At 37.2% G+C, this 27,153-nt stretch overlaps 1 protein-coding gene across 4 annotated transcripts in view; it reads left to right on the forward strand.

Moving 5' to 3' along the window:
• The first annotated feature begins 11,605 nt into the window (after positions 1-11,605).
• Positions 11,606-27,153, forward strand: part of ATR (ATR checkpoint kinase) — a 119,252-nt gene continuing 103,704 nt past the window's right edge. For 2 of the 4 annotated variants that reach the window (XR_012497058.2, XM_074334043.2), the window contains exons 1-11: positions 11,606-11,802; positions 16,594-16,685; positions 17,847-17,996; positions 19,416-20,293; positions 21,119-21,297; positions 21,900-22,091; positions 23,471-23,661; positions 24,110-24,262; positions 25,367-25,559; positions 25,781-26,043; positions 26,937-27,127. Coding sequence is in view for 2 of the 4 variants with exons in the window: in XM_074334043.2 (XP_074190144.2) it covers positions 11,744-11,802; positions 16,594-16,685; positions 17,847-17,996; positions 19,416-20,293; positions 21,119-21,297; positions 21,900-22,091; positions 23,471-23,661; positions 24,110-24,262; positions 25,367-25,559; positions 25,781-26,043; positions 26,937-27,127 (2,541 nt within the window). In the remaining 2 variants the exon portion in view is untranslated. The remainder of the gene's footprint in view (positions 11,803-16,593; positions 16,686-17,846; positions 17,997-19,415; positions 20,294-21,118; positions 21,298-21,899; positions 22,092-23,470; positions 23,662-24,109; positions 24,263-25,366; positions 25,560-25,780; positions 26,044-26,936; positions 27,128-27,153) is intronic. The other 2 variants (XR_012497057.2, XM_019753574.3) reach the window with 2 other exon arrangements.

The raw sequence follows: 27,153 nt of genomic DNA on the forward strand, positions 1-27,153 counted from the left end.
CCACAACTCCCAATTGCCACCCAGCTCTCATCCTAATCCTAATTAGCTGCTACTCGTGGGCACCAAATTTACCTCCCATTTCAGGAAAAGTGGGTAAATTTTGAATGACACTGGGTAACACCAGGAAGTTATGATGGGAATATATTTACTTTAGCCATTTCTCCAGAATACAGGGAATAGAGAAGGAAAATATAGGTGAAAAAGGCTAAGATTTAGTTCAACTCTGACTTTATTTTATTTTATTTACATCATTTGGAAGAGAAAAGAATAATCTGAGAAATGAGAAAACAAAATAAGGCAAAATCTCCACCTCTCTCTCTCTCTCTCTCTCTCTCTCTCTCTCTCGCTCTCTCTGTCTCACACACACACACACACACACACACACACACAAACACACAATTTAATAGATATTGGATCAAAATAGCTAACCAAGCACATAAACCTATACCCTATCTACCACATAAAATTCCACGAAATAATAGAGAAGGTAATTTTTAAAAGTAAATAATATCCTAGGAAAACAAGCATAACAACCAACAACAAACCAGAAATATTGAGAAAAAACAGAATACAGATAGGATCACATCTCAGAAAAACAAAATGGAAGGAAAGTTCAGCTCAAATCACACAGAGGAGGTGGCTAAGGCAAAGGAAGGAGCATTTGGGAAAGGGTGTGCAAGCTCACAGTTAACAGACCGAGAAGTGGGCAGCGGGCACTGAGGTGCTGGTCAGAGTAATTGGGGAAAGAGCTTTAGCGTGGCTGGGCTAGCCGACAACTCTCTCCTCCCCAGCTGGTTCTAAACTGTGGCCCTTTCAAGAAGGGCACCTTGAGGATGAGCCTCTAACACACACTAGACTGTTGGGTGTTGTTACTTACCCCAAAGTGGCAGAGGATGGCTACAGTTAAAAGGCAAAGTGAATAGATTCTAAAATACAAAATTGAACAGGTAACTAAACATTATCACACATTTGGGGGGAAAAATCACCACAAGAGACGCGCCGTTTCTACAAGTAATGTTAGTAGAAAAAACAGAGCCAGAGAACAATCAAAAGAAGACATTTAAAAAGTATACGTAATTAATACCTTCAGAAAAACATGAGAAGACATATGTACAGAAAATTTAACTAGATATTTGGGAATTTAAAATTTTGATGACTGAGATAAAAAGCTAAATGTATGGTATAGATTTATGTCTGTTCTTAGACAAAGATGGTGAGCAATTAGGAACTTGCTCACTATTAGGAACTTCATTCCCAGAATGAAGTCAGCCTAACAGGCATTGGGAGAAAGTGGTCTATAGGGCATTGGAAGGATGATGTGGGGCAATTTACTACATCCTCCACCCACACACACACACCCTACACATACTTATTTTAAAAAAGTGAAATGTGCAACATTAACTGAAACTGACTGGGAAGTGGGAAAAGAACTGTAGAGTGAGGCGGAGACTATTCATTGTCCCTGAATCTTTTTGTCTATAGTATTACAGGTATCCCCCCCTTTTGAAAAGTTCACATTATCCCACTTCGCGTTTATGGAAGACCTACATTAGTACCTGTTTTCGCTAACTAAAAGAAATCTGAAGATTTTTGCCTTTAGGAAAAAAAGATGAAAAGCAAAAGTGGTGTTCAGCGTTTGTTTTGCAGCGAGCTGTTGTACAGGTAACGTACACGCTGCTGCAGTGAGTGGCTCTGCCGCTCCTTCCCCTGGAACCACACTCAGCATCTCAGTATCAAGCCGCCAGAGCTCTGAACAATGTCCATGAGCATCCGTGCTTTATCTCAGTTTATTTTGTGCATGATTAGCAAAATTGTTCTAAGGTATCAGAAAAGCCTGAGAGTGTGTAAAGGTGTTACATTTAGAGTAAAACTGGATGTAATTCAATGTATTTGGTATGATTTGGAAGGTTATTTTTGGGATCTGGGAATGCTCAAACACTTTTCCTTATAAAGTAATGGTCTTTGCTTTATGCCATTTTGATTTGTGAAAGGTTTCATGGGAAGCCTCTACTTTTGAATAGCAAGGGAAAACTGTATTTATGAAAGAATGATGGCATATCCAAATAATGGGAAAATTATGGACTAGTCAGTAACAGATACTACCATGGATGGCCCCATCTCTCTCCTTGGATGCCTTCCTGGAAAGCCAAAAACTGCATTCCTAGATTCACTTGCAGCCATGGTTCCGGATGTGATTTAGGTCCACCAAGTCAGTAAAACTTGGGTGAAAATTGAATTACATGAGGAAAGAGGCAAGGCATGATCCTCTCTTGGCAGTTTCCTGATTCTTTCAGAGTTAACAATTGCCTTGAGAGATAATTTGGGGAATTCTTGGATGATCATGATAAAGTCTGTGTCTCCCAACGAGTCTGTATATTATCTGTACCTCTTAAGAAACCTCTTTATTTTTAAACCAGCAAAAGCAACTTTAATCCTGACAAGCGCACTATCCATCTGGGAAAGAAATCTCCTTACTCAAAAATGATCAGTAAATGAATAAGAAAATGAATAGTAGCAAACTGCAGTACAAAATGCTTAGTAAAAAGTACAGAAGAACATTTTATTTATTTATTTCTGTTTGTTTTTAGTATGCAAGCAGGGTTTATTAGTGAAACCCACAGGGAAGAGAATGGGCCTAACCAAGGTGAGGGAGAGAGAGAGTGAGAGAGAGACAGAAAGCGAGAGACAGAGAGGGAGACAAAGTGAGAGAGAGAGAGAGAGAGAGAGAGAGAGAGAGAGAGAGAGAGAGAGAGAGAGAGAGAGCCCTTGCCCCGAAGACTTACAGTTTGCTGGCTGGGGTGAGGGAGTTACACATTGATTTGGCAGGAAAAGTGGTGCATGCTCTTCCATGGGATGGTGTGACCTCCTAAGATGGGTGGAAGTCTGTTGACTCAGATCCTTATCTTGCTCCAGACAACCTCTCAGTCATCTGTTGTAAAAACAGATGCGTGGCTGGAGGCAGTTAATCAAAGCTAGTCATGAGATTTTTCTGTAGGCACTATGGGCCCCTTCCCATCCCCTTTCTTCCTATATTTTCTAACTTTTACCTAACATTTTCCCCCTCAAGCATTAGTGAAACCGGGGGCCAAACATGTCTGGGGCACATGCTGCCTATGCAGCTCAGTCAATAGACCGACACAGGAGCTGGGTGGTAGATTAAGTGTTAATTATCAGAGCACTGGTGGTGTGAGAAGGCAGCAGGTTAACACCTCCCAAAACTGCCTTAACATTCTCAGACCGGCTTTGGTTTTGTTTTTGTATTTTGTTTCATTTTTTGAGGTTTCTTTCTTTCTCTTTCTTTGTTTCTTTCTTTGTTTCTTTCTTTTTTTGTTAGTTTCAGGTGTACAAAACAATGTAATAGTTAGACATTTCACCCCTCACAAAGTGATAACCCCTCTCCCCCAACCTATTGCCCCTCTGACATCGTATATATCTATTACAATTCCATTGACTCTATTCCCTATGCTGTACTCCATATCCTATGACTATATATATATTAAATTATAGTTGACATACAATATTATTCAGCTTCAGCTTCAGGTGTACAGCGCAGTGATCAGGCATCTACACCATCCCTGAGGTGGTCTCCCTAATGAGACAAGTGCCCATCTGACACCCTACAAAACCTTTACATTATTGATTATATTCCCCAAACTGTCTTTCATATCCCCGTGGCAATCTTGTGATTACCAATTTGTGATTTCTAATTCCTTCCCCTTCTCCCTCATCCCCACCCACCTCCCATCTAGCAACCATCAATTTTTCCTCCATCTCTCTGAGACTATTTGTATTTACTTTGCTCATTCATTCAGTTCTTTAGGTTCCACATATAAGTGAGATCACATGGTATTTGTCTTTCTCCAACGAACTATTTCACTTAGCATAACGTTCTCTAGGTCCACCCATATCATTGCAAATGGTAAGATTTCATTCTTCTTTATGGCCGAGTAATACTCCATTGTATAAATGTACCACAGTTTCTTAATCCAGTCATCTACTGACGGGCATTTCGGTTGTTTCCAAGTCTTGGCTATTGTAAATAGCGCTGAAATAAACATAGGGGTGCATAAATTTTTTCAAATTAGCATCTTGGATTTCTCTGGATAGATACCTAGGAGTGGAATTGCTGGGTCATAAGGTAGTTCGATTTCCAGTTTTTTGAGGAACCTCCATACTGTTTTCCATAGTGCCTACACCAGTCTGCAATCCCACCAACAGTGCACGACGATCCCTTTTCCCCACATCCTCGCCAGCACTTGTTGTTTGTTGATTTATTGATGATAGCTATTCTGATTTGGGTGAGGTGGTATCTCCTTGTGGTTTTTATTTGCATTTCTCTAATGATTAGTGACAGCTTGGGGTTTTTAAGAGAAAATCTGGGTGTTCCTCCAGAGACTACGTGAGGGCTCCAGGGGTCTTCATGGAGCCTTCTCTGATTGTATGGTGGATTCTATGCCACGTGATTCTATGGAGTCAGCAATCCAGGAACAATGATGGGATTAGCCTGATAGACCATTGAGAATATGATCAATAAGCCTAAGAGCATTAGTCAAAAATTTCAGGGTAATTTTCTAAAACAAGGAACTGGATGGGACAGGGGACATTTCAAGCTCAAGCCGCAGGGGGATGATCTATTGTTAAGCTATAGGTAGGTCAAGAAAAAGTGAGGGCAGCAATGTGGAGAGGCCTCTACTATGTAAGTACCAACCAGGCCCTGTTTCATTAGGAACCCAAATCTTTAGGGATTTTGGGGTGATGACTGCTCTGGCTGCTTCCTGCTGTAAAGGGACGTTGAGACATCTTTGGGTTCCATCTGCTTGCTAACTATTGATTGGAGAAGGCAGAGGGAAGTGTCCATCCATTGGCCCATGATAAGTGTCTGGAGCTCGGGGTCCCAGGGGTCGATAGTCGTTCTTGACAATCACTTGTAGCTTTGTAGCCTTGTGTTACAAATGGCTGGAGACGAAAAGGGTACAATCCGAGTCACGGCACCAAAATGTTATGGGAGTCTCGGTTCTTCTTGCCGACGCAGTGAAGAATCAAAGGTCAGCAAGCTGATTAATATGCAAGCAGGGTTTGTTAGTGATATGTTGTCAAGGAAGAGGTTGGGGAGAGGGAGAGAGAAAGAGAGAGAAGCCTAGGTCCCCAGTATTAGTGATACGTTCTCAGGGAAGAGAACGGGGACAGCTGAGGTGAGAGAGAGCCAGAAGAACACTTTACTTATTTGATTTATTTATTATTAGTAAGCTGGATTTTTGTTGTTGTTTTGTTTTCTGTTGTGTTTTTTTTTTAATTGGGGAACAGTGGTGTGTTTTTTCCAGGACTCTCATCAGCTCCATCCAAGTCAAGTAGTTGTCCTTTCAATCTTAGCTGTGGAGAGCGCAGCTCAGTTCCAGGTCTAGTTGCTGTTGTTAGTTTCAGGAGGCACAGCCCACCATCCCTTGCGGGAGTCGAACCGGCAACCTTGTTGTTGAGAGTCCGTGCTCCAACCAACTGAGCCATCTGGCCATTCGGGAGCTCAGTGGCAGCTCAATGACTTCATTCTAGTTGTGGAGGGAGCAGCTCACTAGCCCATGCGGTAATCGTACCAGCAACCCTGTTGCCCAGAGCCTGCGCTCTAACCAACTGGGCCACCAGTCGGCCCCAAAAGAACACTTTAGACCACCTTGGGGTTAACTTCCTAAGCAAGACTCAAAACCCAGAAGCCATAAGGAAAAGATAGATGGGTTTGATATAATAAAAATTAATATTTCTGTGGGACAAGAGCCAAGTGACCGACTAAGAGAAAATATTCCAATTATAAATATTCATAATATAAATTAGAAAATGGTTTCTATCCATAACATATTAAAATGTCCCTATAATTCAGTAAAAAGATACAACCAAATTAAAACTGATAAAGTACTGAATAGGTAGTTTACAGAAAAAGAAATCCAAATGATTAATACACATATAAGTAGACACTTGAGCTTGTGGGTAGAGAAATGCATATAAATATGTATGTGCCTTACCCCCAAATCAATCAAATCAAAATCTCTGGGATTTAAAAGCTTCCCACCCACCTAATTTCAGTGTGTAGCTAAGGTTAAGAACCTCTGTTCTAAAACATATTAACTCAAAGTGTGGTCCGTGGACAAGTAACATCAGCATTACTTAGGAACTGGTTAAAAATGCAAATTACTGAGTTCCCTTTCAGACCCATTAAATTAGAATCTCTGGGACAAGAAGCTCAGTAATCTATTTTACTAAGCCCTCCAGGTGATTCTGACACACACTCAAGTTTGAGAACTCAGAACCTCTCTTCCCGACCTTAATTTATATTACAGAGCTACTGGGAGGATAACAGTAGATGAAACAGATAAAAATATTTTCAGGAAAGGAAAAATAATGATTGCTAATGCGAGTAATCATTACTATTCGAACAAATTTGATGTACTCCTTGGGCCATACTCAGACCTTAGCAACATAAATGACAAACATTCATTACTGAGATAGATGACATTTCCTGAACATATGGGAAAGTAGTGCATGTCCTTATCTCTGATTCCTCTCCAAATGCAGTGCAGTCCTAGTTCTGTAACAGCCTCCATAGATGTGAAACTGCCCCAGGGATAGGAGGACAAATAGCTTTACTTTTAATTTCCTTAAATATTATGAGAACTAGATGTTTTGGAATGGTTTTTTTTTTTAGTATTTCTACTAAATGGGACAAGCGCATTTGTGCAGTTTGGCTACACAGGATCACTGATTCTGCTTTAAGTTTCAGAATGTTGCCCTGTGGTTATATTTGTCTCTTGTGAGGCTTTATCCAATTGAAATGAACAAAAGATGTGTGCTTTTTTTTACCCATTAATCTGCCTGACAATATTCAATACATAGTCAAGTTACTAAGGCAGGGGAATGTCATAATAATCATAGTTGGGTTTTGAAAAGGTTCTGTCTGCTGTATAGAACAATTCCAAATAACATCAGCATTGCCTAGGAGCAAACTCTTTAAAATTATTAAAAATGCAAAAAATATTAAATAATAATACTTTTAAAAATTGTTTAAAATTAAAATTATTAAAAATTATTTAAAATGCAAATCATTGAGTGTACCAAGGAGGTGTATATTGAAGTCCATTCAAGTCTGGAAATGAACTTGTATGTAATATTTTATTTTTTATCTCATTTTTTAAAGCTATTTTAGTGTATACTTTATGATATTAATTATATAGTAAAATTTTGAAAGAATACCACAAATGGAGTAAGAAAAATCCAATGCATTATGAAGTTACACAATTAGGCAGCCAAGAGTTTGGGCATCTGAGAACCAGGTGATCTTGGTCTCATTTGAGTTGTAGTGCCACCTCGTGGTCATTCCAACCCTAGTTTAATCATCAGTGGGGACAATTCTATATACAGGCTATATGAAACGTCCAGGAGGACATAGGTTTATGCCCATTTGTCGAATTGATATGGGACACTGGGCATAGGAAACACCAAGATCCCAAGCACACTGGGACCCACCTCAGTCTATCTGCTTCCTGCCTCACTCTCCCCCCACACTTCAATCCCTGCCCCGCAAAAGATGAAAGGGGAGGTGAGAGGAAAACAGGAACAAATCAACAGTTGTGTTATGTCCAAATTTACATTATCATGATTTTATGTTATTAGAATATAGTACTAAATATATGTGGTTAATAAATAAATATGCACATATTAGGGTACATATTTTTAAGATTTCAATATTGTTGAACAATCAAAAAGGTTAGGGGGCTGCCAGATGGCTCAATTGGTCAGAGCACGAGCTCTGAACAACAGGGTTGCTGGTTCTATTCCCACATGGGCCACTGAACTGTGCCCTCCACAACTAGATTGAAGACAATGAGCTGCCGCTGAGCTTCTGGAGGAGCGGCCGGATGGCTCAGTTGGTTATAGTGCAAGCTCTCAACAACAGGGTTGCCTGTTCAATTCCCACATGGGATGGTGGGCTGCACCCCCTGCAACTAAAGATTGAAAACGGTGCTGGACTTGGAGCTGAGCTGCACCCTCTGCAACTAGATTGAAGGACAACAACTTGGAGCTGATGGGCCCTGGAGAAACACACTATTCCCCAATATTCCCCAATAAAAGTTAAAAAAAAAAAAAAAGTTGGGAGACTTCCAGTGTAGAGAATGGATTGGAGGGAAAACACGCCTAAAGGAAGAAAGGCAAGCTAAAACACTACTGAAGTAATTTAGGCAAGAGACAGTGATGGTCTGAAACCAGAATGATAGTAATGAGATTTGGAGGGAAGTGGATAGGTTTGATATTTAGAAGATAGAATTGAGTCCTTATCTTTAAGAGATACAAACTGAAATAAGTACAGATAAATTGATATGATGTCTGGGATTTTCTTTAAAACAATCCAATTAGGGAGAAGGGAAATGGGAAGGGGGGTTATAGATGAAACAAACACTGGCCATGTGCTGATAATTGCTGAAGTTGGGTGATGGGCATAAGGGGATTCTTTATTCTATTTTCTCTTACTTTTGCGTATATTTGAAACTTTCCATAATAAAAAGTTAAACAAAATTAAAGTGCCTGGGAATAATTCAAGGGCAAAAATTCAATAGGAAGGTAGACGTATGAAATATAAAGCTCAGAGAGAAATCTCAGCAAAGAATTTGGGAGTGGTCAGCAGGCAGAAAGTTAACTGAAGCCTTAAGAGTGAATGTGGTCACTCTTCTAAATTAGGAAGCTAAGTTAGAACCCTGAGGAATACCAACAGTTAATGGGATGGCAAAGGAAGTGTTGCTAATAAGAGAGTAAGTCATGGAGGCCAAAAGAAGCAAGTGTTACAATGAGCAAGCATTAGTCTATGTTGTCAAATGCTGCTAGGAGGTCAGGAAAAGAAGAGCTGATCAACAGCTTTTTTGGATTCAGCCATATGAAAACCACTGGTGTCATTGGTGAGAGGCATTTAAGAGGGGGCGGGCAGGACAAAGAGCATTGTATGTAGGATTGAGACTGACTGGGAGATGAGGAAATAGAATCAGCTGTATGAAAAACTCAAAAAGTTTGGTAGAGTTGAGAAATATATAGGTAACTGGAGAAAGGATGTCTGCCTGGAATGACATCAACTGCTCATTTATTGATATATTGCTTAGAAGTTTTATTTCTTTAAATGACCTACTACCCCCCTTTTATTCTGTCCTGTACCCTCTTGCTAGATTTGAGTGTAGCTTTGACTGGGTCACTCTTTATATAAGATCTCCCAGTGCCTCTCCATTGCTTACTGAGGTCTGTACCAGTGTCTAAGGCTACTTTTCCCTGACATCAGCCAAAATGAACCACTCATCTCTCCTTCAGTATGCGTTTTGTTCAGATATTTGCCTCTAGCTAGAATATATGCCTCTTCTCCAATCTTTGTCTCTTAAAATCTTGCTCATCTCGTCTAGCATATGGTGCCACATTCTCCTTGAGCCCTTTCCCGATATACCTCCTCTCCACTGGAGTAGATACGGTCTCTCCCTCCTCTATTTTCCCAACACATGCTATTTATATCTCCTTATGGCCTCCATCAGATTTTGCTTTGCATTTATTTTTCTGGGTTATTACATCCACAGATTGTACATACTTGAAACTGACTTTATCTTCCTCATCTTTATGTCGCAGAAGTACCTAACACAGTATCTTGCACAAAATAACTTTTTGAATTAAATTGGATTCCTAAAGCTGTTTCTAATGCTTGGGGGTTTACACTGCCTTTTAGAATTACAATGCTATTCAGCTACTGCCTTCCATGTAATGTTGTAATTTTTATAATCTTTCTTCATATGATCCAAAAATAATACCCAACATTTATTACTTTTTAGTTATAAACTGGTTTTCATATGGGTTATCTAATTTAATCTTTAAAAAGTATATGTATTTGTTTATACATTTTGAGATACAAAGTTATATAACCTCCATCTAAATATAACAAATGTTTAATTTGTCATGATTAATCAGATCCTGTTAAAAGAAAACCCTTACAGATATGCTGAAGCCTTATAATTTCATCTCCTTTTTACATTCTCCAGAGGTGCAACTCTCCTGGAGTTGATGTATATCCTTCCCAACCATGTGTTTAATCTTTCATCATCTATGTATTTATACTTAACTCACACAAAGTCTTATTTTGTGGTTTAAAAATGGTATGTAAGTGATATAATGTTATTATGTATTCCTTTGCGATTTGCTTTTATCTCTTGACATCATTTTCAGGATTTATCTTTGTTAGCATGTGTTGCATACTTCATTTTGACTAAAAATGGTATTCCAGTGTATGACTCTACCACCCCTTACTTAACCTTTACCTTAATTTTGAGGTAGCTATTATTAATCTCATTTTATAGATGAAAAATTGAAGTACAGACAGGTTAAGTAACTTTAGGTAATACAGGTTCTAAAAGATGTAATGAGAACTTGTGCAGGGCCTCTAACTCCTAACCCCATCTTCTTTCCACTTTATCATTCAACTAGTTAACAAATATTCACAGAATACCAAGTATGTGCCAGGCACTGTGTTAAGTCTTGGGCATCTAAGCAGTGAATAAAACAGACAGGATTCTGCTCTCAAGGAGCCCATGTTCTAATTGGAGGAGATAGTCAATAAAATAGTATGTAATGTATCATTTGGTTTTAAGTGTTATGAAGAAAACTAAAGCAGGATGGAGGGGGGAAAAGTGTGAGTTTAAGTGTGTAGTCTATATGATGCTCTCTGGTGACGTTTCAGCAAATACTTGAAGAGGGGTGATGAGAGAAGTGTGGTCAACGTCAAGGCTAAGGGTACAACAAATGCAAAATCCCCCAAGCAGGAGCATATATGGCTGTCATTCCATCCCTTTGATTTTTTAAAAAATACTGTATCAACCATTATCATTAAGTGCTAAAGAACAAATGTAAGCACACTGCATTGCTTTGCCTGATTAAATACCTAATTTTGACATGTTCAGTCTCTTATGATGGCCACCTTTAGAATAAACAAATTAGGTCGAGCCAGAAAATGTCTACAACCAGAATCCATTAATTTAAAAATTAAATCATATGTAGTAGATGCCCATAACAGTGACACACAGTACTGCTGCTGCTTTGATGAGACACATATAAATATAATTCAGCCCCCTTTTTAAATACGAAAGGTTGGGAGAATACTCAAGGAAACCTAAGAAGACTTGAGTTTAAAAAAACTGCTGAAACAGAAAGGAGAGAGAGAAGCCCACCTCTTGCACCGTATTTCTCAGAAAGGATGTCAAGAGTGGTAGGCAACAGAGGACCTGAGGTCGTTACGCCGTGGGGAGCCTTGGGGAGATCTAGCCTTTACTCGCTTAAGTGCCTCAGTTTTCACATCTGCGATACGAGGCAGTCTGGCCTGGTGCCCTTCAGGCCCCTCTGCTCCTTAGATCCGGTGGTTTACTTTGCTGAGCCTCCCAGGCATGGCCGCTAAGCCCCCAAACTCTCCGCGAATCTCGCGCGGGGCATTCCGGGCTCAGCGAGAACCCGCCGGGGGCGACTGGGCAGGCGCGGGCCCCGCCTTTTGGCCCCGCCCACTCGGGGCCTCCGGACCTCCCCCAGCCCCTGCGCAGAACAGGAAGAAGGCCAAGCGCGCGGGGCAACCGCGGCTTCCGGGAGGAGTTTTGGGCGCCGTGAGGACCCGTCGGGCGCCGCGCGTTTCCAAAGCTGTGGAGACGCCGGGAGCCCGCCTCTGCGACGCCGGCGAGCGCAGCGCATCCTCAGCATGGGCGAGCATGGTTTGGAGCTGGCGTCTATGATTCCCGCCCTGCGAGAGCTGGGCAGGTAGGGCCAGGCCCGGCCGTCATGGGCCCCGCGGCCTCCTCCGCTAGGTCCGGCTGGCGTCTCACGTGCTCTCCCCGACCGCTCGCGTCCCGGCTCGGATCCCCTGAATCCCGGCCGCGACTCTTGTGGTGGTGCTCCGGGGCTGACCAGCGCTTCTGCCTCAGAGAGGTGGTCAGGGCGTCGCTGCAGACCTGCGGGAACAGTCCGAGAGGGAAACGTCTGCGGGCTCCGCTTTACCTCAGCGGTGCCCGGGAGCTCGTCCCCACTTGGGTGCTCTCTGCAGCTGGAGGCAGGGCCACTTCTCGTCAGTTTGTTGCACTTATTTGCTTCTCGAAAACCTCTTGCCGTACATGAGAGACTTGACCCATGGACTTCTCCCAGTTTCAATTTATGATCAGTTGTGGACGAATTGGGTTTTTAGCTCCACGTTTTGATCCAGAACTGCACATGGCAGGAAAATCACTAGTTCTGGTTTTGTGCAAGGAAGGCCAATTAGAAAAGGCAGCTTCTATCTTCGAAGTGAAACCATAGGCCACTCTGAAGATAGGACCTCTTGCAATCTTCAATCCGTTATTTTAGTCAGAAATTCCAGGGAGAGGCCATAACGTTCACAAAATATAAATATGCACAGAATGTTGCCAAAACATGAGGATAATTTAATATTGTTTTATTTGCAGAAGCTTGTTTTCTGAAAACTCAGGAGTAAAATCATGTAAACCAGTATCCTACCCTATGAGAAGGGACAGATGTTGATGGGTGCCACCTCCCTTCAACACACACAGCCCCCCCACAACCAGGCCTAAAGACTAGAAGGCAGGGTTTATCTGTGTTTGTTTCGTTTTTTAAAAATTGTAACCCTCTGCAAACAAGAAGTAAGTGGGCTTGTACTACTATTGCAGTTGAACTGTCAGTTGGAATAATTACCTCCCAATTTCTTAAACTGTTTGACAACTTAGCACACAAAGTCAAAACTAACATTAAGCCCACCAGATACTTAATTTCCTTTTCTTTTTTGCTGCGCAGTTGTGTTTATCTCCACTTGTTGGCCATACAAGGATGTTAGTCTTCCTTCATTACATAAATAAGAGGATAAATGAAGGGACCATACTTGTCTTAAAACTGTTTTTGTGTGTGTTGTTTTCACTTTGCATTAGATGGAAACATTTTGTATTAATATTTTGTAAAGTAAGGTCTACTTTTCTAAAAAGCTGAATACAGGTGCTCATTTCAGGAAGTTGATGTACAGATTTCATCTTTCAGGCTCAGTTTGCTTCCCCCATCTTGCTTTAATGGAGAATTAGCTTATTAATACTTTTTTCTTCCCTCTTTGCTCTTCCTCTATGAGACTTGTTAATAAAAATAGTATCTTAGATTTATTTATAGTCTCTTTCGTCAACAGAGCTTACTCCTATGTTATCTTTCATTTCATTCATTTGTAATTCTGCGAATGAATTGAAAAACTGACCCACAGAGAATTGTATAATGGTAGTTTTTAATTGTCATGACTTTTTCATTGCAACTGCTTCATTCAAGCTTATTCAGTCTTACAGTATCTCCATGATATAGAACATGACAAATATTATCACTAGTAAGAAACTGAGTCACAGAAGTTGAAGAAACAAAGGCAAAGAGACAGCAGTTATCAGAGCTGTGTTTCAGATTGAAGACATCAAGGCATTTTCTCTCATATTTGTTTTTCTTTAATTGTGGCAATTAGATTTATGAGGAAAAAAAATGAGATGTCGCAGTTCTAATGTGTGGCGCTCTACCTCTATCTCAGGGATAAATTTTGTTCTACTTTTTTTTTGTTGTTAGCATTCTTTACTTAGCATAGTCTTTCTGGGTGATCTCATTTGCTGTCTTGCCTTCAGTTACTGTCTGCTATTTGATGACTCCAGATGTGTTTCACCAAATCGTATCTATCTCCAAAAGAATTATATGTACTGCTGGATAACGGCAGTTTTACCTAGGTGTCCCATATGCAGTTAAGACTTAACATATCCAATACAAATTCTCTACATATTCCAACCTGCTCAAGATTTTTTTTTTAATTCCTCTCATTCACTGAGGTAGGGATATTTCAGTAAATGATGCCATTCACTCATTTTTCCAAACCAGAAATCCAGGAATCATTCCTGGCTCCCTATGTGTTTTTGGCTATGTCCTTGGTTCTTTTTTCATCTCCATTCTCTTCCTAAGTTGCGTTATCTAGTCCCATGACTTTACATATTATCTATATGCTGATAACTCCCAAACATATCTCTAGCCCAGAAATATGAATTAGGTTGCTTACTCAACATCTACACCCAGAAATGAAAATTAACATATCCAAAGCAGACCTTATAATTTACTGTCCTTTAACCTGTTCCTTTTCCAGGGTATTATAAATGTACCAACCAAAAGCCAGGGAGTTAGCCTTGATTTTTTCCCTAATCCCTTAATAATCCACCAGCAAATCTGTCAATACTGCCTTTGAAATACACTTCTCACCATCTCCACGGCTACCATCATAATTTCTTATCTAGACTATTACAGTAACCTCTCAGTTTCTCTCCATTTCCGTTTTTACTCATTTACAATGGATTTCCTATTCAGCAATCAAAGTGACTTTTATAACTACAAATCGTATTGTAGATTATATAGCATTACTTCTCTGCTTAAAATCTTCCTTTGGCTTTCTAGCACACTTAGAATAAAATCCAAACTCCTTACCAAGGCCTCTAAATGCCTGCATAATCTGCTCACTGTATTCCAATAATATTGGTCTGTTTTTCATATACACCAAGGTCCTTCCTGCCTTCAGTCCTTTGCACTCTTCTCTCTGAACACTGGTTGGTTCCATTAAGATCTCATTTCAGAGGAGCCTTCTCTGACCTTCCTGTTTAAAATTACTTTGTAATCACAAGATATTTTCTGATAGTGACAGTTATTATTAAAATATAAAACAGGGAGGGAGATAAAGGGTCTGGGAAGCAGCAATAGTCACCACTAGAGGAGATTTGGATGGTAAGAGGAAGCCAGTCATGTGAAACTGGGAGAAGTGTCTTAGATGGAATAGGATGTACAAAGGCCCCTACGTAGGAGTGATTCTAGTTGTTAAAGAATAGGAAGAAGGCTGGAACATAGAGTAGAGGGAAGTAGTGTTAGTTAAGGATGGAAGAGCAGAAGGGCCAGATCCTTTAAAACCTTACAGGCCAGGATAAGGAGTTGGATTTTTTAAATTCAGTGGGAAGCCATTGGAATGTTTTAAACAGAGAAATAACACAATTCATGTTTTAAAAACACGTTTAACCTTCCTGCCTCTTCTTAGAACACTTCAATGTCTTACTGCCTTCAGTACAAAATCCAAACCCCTTATTTCATCCTTTGACCTTATCTTCCCTCTTCAGCTTCATCTCCAGTTACTGTCTCTCTCTTCTTTAGCCATATAGAGCCACTTAGAGTTTTTGAGCAGCCTATGTTCTTGTTCCTGAGCCTTTGTTTCCGCCACTTGGAATACCTCCTTCCTTCCCTTATTTTATCAGGCAAGCTCCTTAGGGCTCAGCTTTTTGTATCACCTCCTCCAGGGAGCCTTGACTCATAGGCCCTGCTCAGGGCTGAGTTCTCTTGTTTTCAATCTTGGCTCTATTAATACTTAACCATGCTGTGTTAAAATGATTTGTCCTTTAATTTACAACTACTTTTCTGGCAGGTGCAGGGTATCTTGTTTGCTAAATGTATCAATGTTTCATGTAATACTTAAATATCCACTCAAATATTACAGTATACTTTTCAAAAAGTACATCCTTTCAGTTCAGTTCCAAAACTCAGATGTTGCAAAATAAAAATGCTCATTATCCCATGAGTTTATTTTGATAGTACATTTAATGAATAATAATCAATTCACCTTTTTAAAAAACTGATTTTAAAAAATTACACAAATAACACATGAATGCATTATCTTTATACAAAATTAAACTTTATGGGAAACAGTCTACCACCCACAATCCTGGTTCCTCTCCCCAGGCACCTCTTCATTCACATTCTTACTGACACTTGCCAAATTACATTTGGTTTATGAAAAAAATCTCTTGACTTTGTGTAAAACAATTCATGTTACCTTGTAATTTTAGACTTAAAAAACATGTTTCAAGTTTCAAGTGTGTAATATGTCATCTGTACATTGCATTGTGTGCTCATCAGCCAAAAGTTTAGTCAAATGAAATATGTGAAATTAATTTTTAATATTTTATTTAAATAATATACCCAGGTAACATTTCAACATGTAATTAACATAAAATAATGAGATACTTTTTGTACTGAATATTCAAAATCCAGTGTGTATTTTATATTTATAGTACTTTTCAATGTGGACTAACCACAGTTCAGGTGCTCAATACTTACTGCGTGTGGCTACTGGCTACCATATTGGTCAGGGCAGGTCTAGGTTTTGCAGATTGGATGCCTGTAGTATCATTTAGCATGTTCTTTCTTTCCCTTGTAAATTGGTAACACTGGTATTTAGATTTTCTTTAAATTTTTATTTATCTATTTATTTACATTTATTTATTTATTTAAGGAGGGCGCAGCTTACGGTGGCCCATGCCCAGATCGAGCCGGCGACCTTGGTGCCATCAGCACCAAGCTCCAACCAACTTGAGCTAACCGGCCACCCCCTCTTTTCATGTTTAAGTAGAAAAATACTGTGAATGTTAAAACTAAAAACATTTGATCATTCAACTTTAGCGAGTTTTTTTACAAATGAACTTGTGATTCCCTTTAAGGGTTAAACACTTTTTATTTATATTTTAGTGCCAGTCCAGAGGAATATAATATAGTTGTACAGAAGCCAAGACAAATTCTGTGTCAGTTTATTGACCGAATACTTACAGATGTAAATGTTGGTAAGAAATAATTACTTCTTATATAAGCTTTATAAATTAAATTGTTTTCTTTTTCGTATATACGACATTATGCAAGCATTTTTCTCCTGTAGTTTTTATAGAGTTAGTTTTTATGACAGTTAACTGTTTTCAAGAAAGTTACAGAAAGTATTATTTGTTACACAATGTGCATTCGGCTTTTAAAGTAATTCTGTTTTCCTATTTGTTATGTAGATTTCTGCTGTTTACTATGAGTTCTTTGATATAAGGTATTATTATAGATAAAAAATATTTGGCTATTTCCAATGATGTAGACTCCATTTTAGCTAGGTCTTGTGTCAGTGGTTGAGAAAAGGCAAATGCCATAAAAAACTCTTTAAATAAGAGTTGGTGACTTTGTGAGTTGTTGAATCAACTCCTGTTTGTGTTTCCTGTATGTAGCAATCTAAAAGAAATTACAAACTTGGCAAGATGGTCTCCCATCTGTCTGGCTACCATATTGTTACCATACCTGTTAAAATTACATTGAAGGAGTAATACAGAGTGCCATGTGGCTTATGGTGTATAAATTTGATTCCAAATTTGGCACAGATTTTATGACTTGTGATATTTATTTACCCTCTTTTATCAGTCAATAAAATTATGAGTTGCTGAAAAATAACAACTACTGAATACTTGGAAGATGTGTTTTCATATGGTGCTCCTTCTGTTTAGACCGCTAGCCCTTCTCCTCACTGCTTTACACACTCTTCATCATCTAGGAATCAACTCCTTCACATCTTCCCACACACTTGTTTCCTCTATTCTGGATTAGTGTAATTATTAGTGTTATTCCTCTATTATTAGTATTATTCCTCTATTCTGGATTAGTGTAATTAGTGTAATTATTACTTTATTTGCCTGACACTCACCTGTTTGTGAGTTTTTGTTTTTTTTAAATTCTCACATTTAGCACAGTGCCAGGCATACTATAGGCCTATAGTACATGTTTGGTGAATGTATGCGTAATAGATGAATGAGCATGATTATTAAACATTTAACATTAGAAAGGTAGGATTGTAGTGTTTAGTCCCATCAATTTAGCATAAGCTAGACATAATTATGGTCACCAAAGTCTAGTTTCTTAACAAAAGAACTGTCTAATTTGTCACAACACTTTAAAATGAATCTTTTATTTTTAAGTTGCTCTAGAACTTGTAAAGAAAACTGACTCTCAGCCAACCTCTGTGATGCTGCTTGATTTCATCCAGCACATCATGAAGTCCTCCCCACTTATGTTTGTAAATGTGAATGGAAGCCATGGGCAAAATGAGGCCAAAGGCAGTTGTATTGGTAAGTCCTGCTATTTGTACATTCATTTGCAATCTGTTTTATGAAATCTACCTCTTCTGAAATATAATATGTACATTAATAGACATTTTGGTCAAATTTGTTATAAATTGAGGGAGCAAAATGGTAATGGTAGTTTTATTTCATGTATCCTTATTGTTTTCTTGTGTCATGAGCTAGATACCCAGAATGGAATAGAAGTTAATCAGATTTGTTTATTTTCCATTGAATACTTGAGCAACTGTCTTTTTTCTGGTTTTGGTAATCTTTTCCTTCTAGATCAGGCATCAGCAAACTATGGCCCACAGGCTGGCTGCCTGTTTTTGTAAACAAAGTTTTATTGTAATACAGCCATGGTCATTCATTTACTTATTATTTGTAACCACTGCATAGGCAACATTGAGTAGTTGACGTGGAGACCTGATGGCCCTCAAACCTAAAATATTACCTATCTGGTCTTTTAAGAATGAGTTCGCTGACTCCTGTTCTAGAGGTTGACTTTTTTCTAGGCTTTATGCTTATTGTTCCCACTACTTTTGTCCCTTTTTTGGCCTCCTCCTAAAGAGATGTAAAGCAAATATCTTCTTTTTATGTACAATTCACAGAGTATTTTGAACTTCTTTGCTTGACTTTCAAGACTCATTTTTGATAGCATGTCCCCCAAAGTCTTATCACTGCTCCTGACTACATGCCTTAGGACTGGCTTGATTGCTTCTTAATGTTCTGTTAGTACAGAGTGTTTTGCATTTCTTCTATCATAGTGGTTTTTAAACTCTTTTATAAATACCTGTTGTCTGTATTCTTTAACACACTGTTTTTTAAACAATAAAATGTCTAGAAAGTATCATAATACACTGCACTTAAGAATAAATACTGTTTCATGAAACTTTTGTTTCATATATTTGAATAAATATGTATATATATACTGGGTCATGTTATAAAATATATCCTTAGTTTCTGTCAACAAGTTTAAGAAACTTTAATATAGGATTTATGAGGACAGGACTATGATTTGTTCTTGTGCACTTGGGACAAAGTTGCCACTCAATAAAATACTTGTTGAAGGGGTGGTGATAATAATAACTACCATTTATTGAACGTTTATTTAACTTCAGGCATTATGCTGACAATTTCACATATATTATCTTACTTGATCATCTTGGTAACTGATAAAGTAAATGTCATTATTCCCCTTTCATAGTTGAAGTTACAGAGGTTCAGAGAAACAAAAATTCACGCAGCTAATAAGTGGAAAGCTAGGACCTTGTCTGTTGAACTCCAAAATTGGTATTCTAAATTACTATATTTCCATTGTTATAGAGAATGTTTTAGACTATTTTGTTAGTGAAGTTTATACTTAAAAAATAGATCATCAAGCATTTAGCAAATTAATTAGTACATTTTTGTTTGTTTATTTCAAAGATTTCAGTAATTGGATCATAACAAGACTTCTGCGGATTGCAGCCACTCCATCCTGTCATGTGTTGCACAAGAAAATTTGTGAAGTTATCTGCTCATTATTGTTTCTCTTTAAAAGCAAAAGTCCTGCTATTTTTGGAGTACTGACAAAGGAATTATTACATCTTTTTGAAGACTTGATTTCTTTCCACAGAAGAAATGCAGTGGGACATCTTGTGGAATGGCCCGTGGTAGTTAGCCGATTTTTAAGTCAATTAGATGAACATGTGGGGTATTTACAACCAGCTCCTTTGCAGTTCATGAACATGCAAAATTTAGAATATATTGAAGTCACTTTATTAACAGTTCTTATTCGTATTATTGCAGTTGTGTTTTTTAGAAGGCAAGAACTCGTACTTTGGCGAATAGGTTGTGTTTTGTTGGAATACGGTAGTCCAAAAATTAAATCCTTAGCAATTAGCCTTTTAACTGAACTCTTTGAACTCGGAGGACTACCAGCACAACCAGCCAGCACTTTCTTCAGGTCATTTTTGGAATTAATAGAACATCTTGTAGAAATGGATGCTGACGAACTGAAACTCTATGAAGAGCCATTGTCAAAGCTGATAAAGACACTCTTCCCCTTTGAGGCAGAAGCTTATAGAAATATTGAACCTGTCTATTTAAATATGCTGCTAGAAAAACTCTGTGTCATGTTTGAAGACAGTTTGCTCATGCGGCTTAAGTCTGATTTGCTAAAAGCAGCTTTGTGCCACTTACTGCAGTATTTCCTTAAATACGTGCCAGCTGGGTATGAATCTGCTATACAAGTCAGGAAGGTTTATGTGAGAAATATTTGTAGAGCTCTTGTGGATGTGCTTGGAGTTCAGGTAAATGCAGAGGTAAGTCATTTTTAAGGTTACTTGTTAAGTATATAGATTTCCCCCTAATTTAATTGTATGCAAGATGTATGTAACAATGAGAAAATAGAATATCTTTAATAATACTGTACATTCAGAACAGGATGATTTTCATCATCTACTTTGGCTCCCTCTAATGGATTTTTACTTTGATTTCAGAAGGATTTGTTCAATAAGGTAATGAACTGCCAGAGGAGTAGAATGATTTACAGTAGAATTTGTGAAGTGTAAGCATGTTTGTTGCATTATTAATTAAAAAGGGGCCAGTTATCAACTTAATTGCAAAAACTTTGAACACTCACGTAGATTTTATCTTTGACGGGTTATAATCAATCACTTTTAGAAAACCTATTGGTACATTATACTAGTCATGCCAGTTATGCTTCTTTTCCTATTTGGATTGTGGGAGATGGGCAGTACAATGAAATAGTCAGATATGCAGTAACTTGATTAAATATTTCATTTTATCTATAAGACTTGCTGGATTTGTAGTATGAAAGAAGTTAGTAATTCCCTTATAGAATTATTTTGTGGCATTTTGACAAGGAAAAACAGGTTATAGGGAGAAGGATTTGTTATATCTTCTAAGACTATAGAACCATAGTTCTAGATATAGAACTATATATATGTCTATAGATAGACTGTGAAATAATATAAATTAACTTAGGTTTTTGTTTTGCCTGATGAGACTCTGAAAATAGTTTACCTTATTAGAAAACTTATGACTAATACCTAATATATTTTTGCTGTCTATGGATAATAAACATTTTCTAGAGATAGTTTTTGAAATTATTTTTGCTTTCTCAGTATTTGTTGGGCCCACTTTATGCAGTCTTAAAAATGGAAAGTGTGGAAATTATTGAGGAGGTTCAGTGCCAAATTAAACAGGAAAACCTCAGCAGTAATAGTGATGGAATATCACCCAAAAGGCCTCGACTCACCTCATCACTAAACTCTTCCGGAAGAGCACCAAAACAGGCCGATGGGTATGACCTTCATTCAGTTTTTGTTTAGTCATTTAGTAAAAATTTATTTACTTTAAAAAAAAAAAAAATCACCTTTAGTTTAGTGCCTTGACTTAAATACACAAAGAACATTTGTTCTTTCTAAAAGTAGACGAAGAAATGCTTAAAATATTTTAATAGTGCTTATGTGAAAGATTTCATGGATAAATATGGTTACTTAAAAAACTTTTTAAGGTCTTTACTTGCCTGTCTAATTTAACTTTTTAATATATGAAACATCTCAGGCTATATACATCTATCAGCAATTTAAAAAAATGTGAGCAGGGTGGCAGGTTAGCTCAGTTGGTTAGAGTGTGATGGTAATAACACCAAGGCTGCCGGTTTGATCCCCGCACTGATCACTGTGAACTGCATCCTCCTTAAAAAAAAAAAAGTGAACAAATAAATATTTTTTTGGAATGTGGCCAAAGAATTCCCATATTTCAGTCATCCCTGAAAGTTGTTTTAAATCTTAAATTTCAGTAGTTGACATTACATGTTGTCTTTTGTTTTAAATACTTTAACATTTGAACCAAACATATTAAATATGAATATATTTATACTGTGATCGTAATTAATTACAGAATTAAGCATGTGGATATGAACAAAAAGAGCATATTATGGAGTGCACTGAAACAGAAAGCTGAATCCCTTCAGATTTGCCTTGAATACGGTCCTCTAAAGAATCCTGTTACTGAGACTTTAGAAGGAGTCGCTGCTGTCCTGCAACTGACTGCTCTGTGTACTGTTCATTGTTCTCACCAAAACATGGACTGGTAAAGCAACTTGTATTTTCTGGGTGGGTTTCTTGCAATAAATTTGGATTTATTGTTTAGGAGACCTCATTCAATTCATTTGTGTGACTTTAGAACGCAAACTTTTTGGTGAAATAGAAATGTTTTTATTGAGCACCTGCTATAAAGGCTAGGAACTGTACAGGATAAGTACTATCCATGACTTACTTAATTTTTACAATAATTCTGTGAGATAAGTGTTATTATGTCCAGTTTACAAATTAGAAATCGAGGATCAGAGAAATTGAGGTTCTTTTTTGTCTGAAACCTAAACTAACTTTTCTGGGCATACATTTTTAGAAATTACCAGACCACAGCTTTATACAACTCAAAAGCCAATGTTCTTTTAGTTAAACATTTAATTAAAAGAACATTTCCCTTTCATTACAAGAGTAGGAATTTATAGTTCTTACCAGAGGGAACTGGGAGTGGGTAAGGGGGGGATGGAGGTAGAAAAGGGTAAAGGGGGTCAAATATATAGTGACGGACGGAGAACGACTGTGGGTGGTGAACACATCATATGATGTATAGATGATGTATTACAGAATTGTACACTTGAAACCTATGTAATTTTATTAACCAATGTCACCCTGATAAATTTAATAAAATAAAAAAATAAAATAAAAAGGATTCTCTGATAAAAAAGATGGAGGAATTTAGTACTTGTTAGAGGTATATTTTTGGTTCAGCATTCTTAGTATAGGTTAAGTATTTTATCAGAAGACCCAAGATGTGTGAACACTAAAGATTTTGTCTTATTTTTAGTGCCACATTATAGACCAACACTCCTTGTTAATTTTTTATGTGATCATTTGTTCTGTATTTGCTGATTGACTCTTTTAATTAGCCAAAACAAAGTTATGGAGGCGATTTTAAAGAAACTATTAATTCACATTGCATTAAATTTGGAATTTGAGAAATTTGAAGGAATAACTAATTAAGCTGAGGTCTACCCATGTCCTATTAGTAAGAAAGCGTTTACTAAGCCAGTTAATAATTATGCAGACATATCTTCTGACATTTTAAAGCCTGGTAATGCCACATTTAAATATTCTAGCTAGAGCATGTGGCCACATCCAACCGTTGATCGCCTGGCTGCAGCCCCAATAAACCTGTTTGCCCTTTGGGGCGGCACAAACAAACAAAAAAATGAGATTAATTGGAATTATCAAATCCTAAGGGTGATTTAGACAGACATAAAGAGATTTAAAATAATACTGACATAGTGATTTGCATATTTACTTTGAATTGGTTTAAAGTTATAGGTTAGTTTTGTACTCAGTTTCTTTTGCCTTACAATATTAGGTTTGACTAACAAAATTAATTTTAATTCTGTCTCTAAAAATATGTATTGACTGCAGCCATAATTTCAAGGACTGTCAACAGCCATGTAAGAAGAAACCTTCAGTAATGATAACTTGGATGTCTTTGGATTTTTACACAAAAGTGCTTACGAGCTGTAGGAGTTTGTTAGAATCTGTTCAGAAACCTTACCTGGAGGCAATTATTGATAAAGTGATGAAAATATATGATGCTTTGATTTATAGTCAAGGTGAGTATAAATAAGCAGTAGATCAAAATAACCTGTAAAGATAATCAGTATAGAAATAGGCTTTCTCTTTTGCCTAAGGCCTAAATGAACAAGTGTTTGGAATGCACAAAAATTTTCTTGCTTTCAGTTCTCTTACGCTTGTCAGTAATTTCCAAGTTCCAAATTCATTTGTGTAATATTTTGATTTATTTTTTTTCAGTCAATAGAAATTATAACTTTAAAAATTTTGAGTTGAGAATCTAAAGAATGCTATGATCCTTTTCCTTAAAAATGCATAGATGCATATTTTTATGAAGTAACATTTAAGTTTGGGGGGTTCACAGACCTCAGAACTTCATCTCTATGTTAAGAACACCTGTTCATTGAATCTTAGTTCTAACTCCAGTTGATGATTAAGTAAATATGATTAAGGAAAAGAGAATTAATCACCTATTGTGTGTTTCGGTAGTAAAAACATCATTTGAAGATCACATTCTGGAAGATTTATGTGGAATGCTTTCACTTCCATGGATTTATTCCCATTCTGATGATGATTCTTTAAAGTTGACCACATTTGCCACTAATCTGCTAACATTAAGCCAGAGGATTTCGGATAGCTTCTGTAAGTGGTCACAAAATTCTGTGTGTGTGGTTTGTTTTGTTTTAACTCATCTCTAGATGGGACTTTAACACTTATCATTTCAATTTTTTCAATAATTAGAAGAGGCGGTACATTTCTAATAATTCAAAAAAGAGACATGTAAAAAAGTTAAAAATTGTAGGATTTGCACATCCTGAACTCTGTTCTGCCTCATTATTCTCCAAAAATGTCATTCCAGTTTACATTCCTATTAGCAGAATATGGGAGTTCCCATTGTTTCACATCCTCACCAACACTTGGCATTGTCATAGTTTAAAAGTTTTGCTATCTAAAAAAAAGAAAGAAATGTCAAGGTAATTATCTAAAAACACATTTTTTTGTTATCTGATGGGTGTGATTTTCAATTTGCATTTTCCTGATTATGTAATAATGTGCACCGACCTTTTTAAGTGCATATGCTTTATTTTTGAAAAGAGAACTTAAATGAAATACATATACAGCCAAAAAAATGTATATGCAGCCAAAAAAATGTATTATAAGAAAGGAAAACTGTATTAAAATTATAATATTCAATATATACCGATAACAAATGATGAATACAAGTCACTTTTGACTTCTGCAATTACAAGAGGTGCTCAAAGTGGTGTTCCCATCAGTGTCCAGACACTTCTGATTACTGCGAACTATTGCTTGAGCAACGTTGACAAAAGTGTCCACTTGTAGGGTTTCCAGGCGGGAATTCCCACTTGTTCTCAGGGAAATTTTTTCACTTTCCCCTTCCCGAATCCCAAGATATAAACTGTTTTCTGTTCTCCATGATGAATCATTTTCACAAAGTGACGGCTGATACTGCCAACCACCTGGGTTCAAGGAGCCCATTTTCCCGATTTCCTGACCAACTTTTCTTGGGATTCGGGAACAGGAAAACGAAAAAGTTCCTAAGAATGGGTGGGAATTCCCGCCTGGAAACCCTATCTACTTTTATACATTTTTTTGGCACCGTTGGTATATTTAGATGTTATTTGACTTTACAGCAAAGAATGAATGTGTGTGTCTGGGTGTATGTATGTATATGTATATAAAATTAACACTTAGAAACCTTATTTAATAGACTTACTTTTTCAGCACCACAGGCACAGTCACGGTGTGTGTTTCTTCTGACTCTGTTGCCAAGAAGAATATTTCTTGAGTGGAGAACTGCAGTTTACAGCTGGGCCCTGCAGAGCTCCCATGAAGTAATCCGAGCTAGCTGTGTTAATGGATTTTTTATCTTATTGCAGAAGCAGAATTCTTGTCACAGAGTTCCCAAGATTCTTATGTATGTATGAATATTTTAATTTGAATATATAACCTGATTGGGAAGATCATATTTGTAAATTTATGTTAAATGCTGGGTATATAGAACAAATACTGCTTTTAGTTTTACAATTTAAATTTTTTTCTTCCTAGGCTTTGTCTTACCACTACTTTTGCCCCAAATTAATTAATTAATATTTAGACCACAAAATTAAGCAAGTTTTATTACCTTTTTCCCCCCAGAGATAAAGTCAAAGATGATTCTGATATTGTCAAGAAAGAATTTGCCTCTATAATTGGTCAACTTGTCTGTACACTTCATGGCATGTTTTATTTGACAAGTTCTTTAACAGAACCTTTTTCTGAACATGGACATATGGACCTTTTCTGTAAGAGCCTAAAAGTCACTTCTCAATATGAATGTTCATCTTCTCGACTAAAAGCTTCTGTTTGCAAGCCGTTTCTTTTCCTACTGGAAAAGAAAATACCTAGTCCAGTGAAACTTGGTGAGTGATTTATCATTTAATATTTTAAAACCTTCTTAAGCTCTGTTTTAAAAATCAATGACAGAATTAGCCTGAAGCCTTAAAAAATTAGACTTGCTTGATAGACTCAATGTTCATGTAATTATTGATAAAAGGGAAGTCTGGTATTAGACTGTATCCCAGGGCAGTAGTTTTTGTATTTTTAAAATGCTCTTGTGGTTTGACAGCATAATGGGGCACACCTGATTTTTGATTCAATATTCTGAGGTTCAGTATCCTGTCTAGTGAAACCAGGGCCTTCCTAACGTGTCCCCTGTCACTGCCTCAGACATTCAGAACTTCAAACAGTTAGATACTTGGCCCAGCTGAGGACTATGGATTGTATCTTCTTGACCACTTTCCAGTGGTTTGTTGAGACCATGACATTTTTACACAATTACAAGGTTGTTTGGGTTCTAAGTTGTAACTTGTTCTCAAGTTTTCAAAACAGTATGTGATAGGTAGTTTCTAGGTCTTCCTAAGTCTTTTAATGTGAGATTAATAGTAAGGCTAAAATTGCCCTTAGTTCACAGTTCTTCGGATTAGTGAAATGTGCTTTTTAAGTCTATCTAGGTTACATACAAAATCTAAATGACTAGTCATTTTATGACTTAAAAAATGTCTATAATTTATTTTAGATTTAAATTATTTATAACTTATTAAGTATAAAGTAAATTTAGAATTATAAGTGTTCATTTTAATTCTCCACAATTCTGTGTGCTCTACAAATACTAAATTTTGGAATTAAGTACTAAATACTACATTATAAGGAATCTTAGGATTCTATGTAGTACATTATTTATTGAAAATATTTTTACAGTGAAACTTTGACATTTAATGTGATAAAGTGGGTATTACATGCTCTCTCCCTTTAGCTTTCATAGATAATCTATATCATCTTTGTAAGCATCTTGATTTTAGAGAAGATGAAACAGATGTCAAAACAGTTCTTGGAACTTTATTAAATTTAATGGAAGATCCAGACAAGGATGTTAGAGTGGCTTTTAGTGGAAATATCAAGCATATATTGGAATCCTTGGACTCTGAAGATGGATTTATAAAAGAGGTTGAGTTTTTATTTTTAAATATTTG

This window comes from Rhinolophus sinicus, chromosome 17 (assembly GCF_057876585.1).
Source record: "Rhinolophus sinicus isolate RSI-liver-muscle chromosome 17, RSI-T2T, whole genome shotgun sequence".
NCBI classification, from domain to species: Eukaryota; Metazoa; Chordata; class Mammalia; order Chiroptera; family Rhinolophidae; genus Rhinolophus; species Rhinolophus sinicus.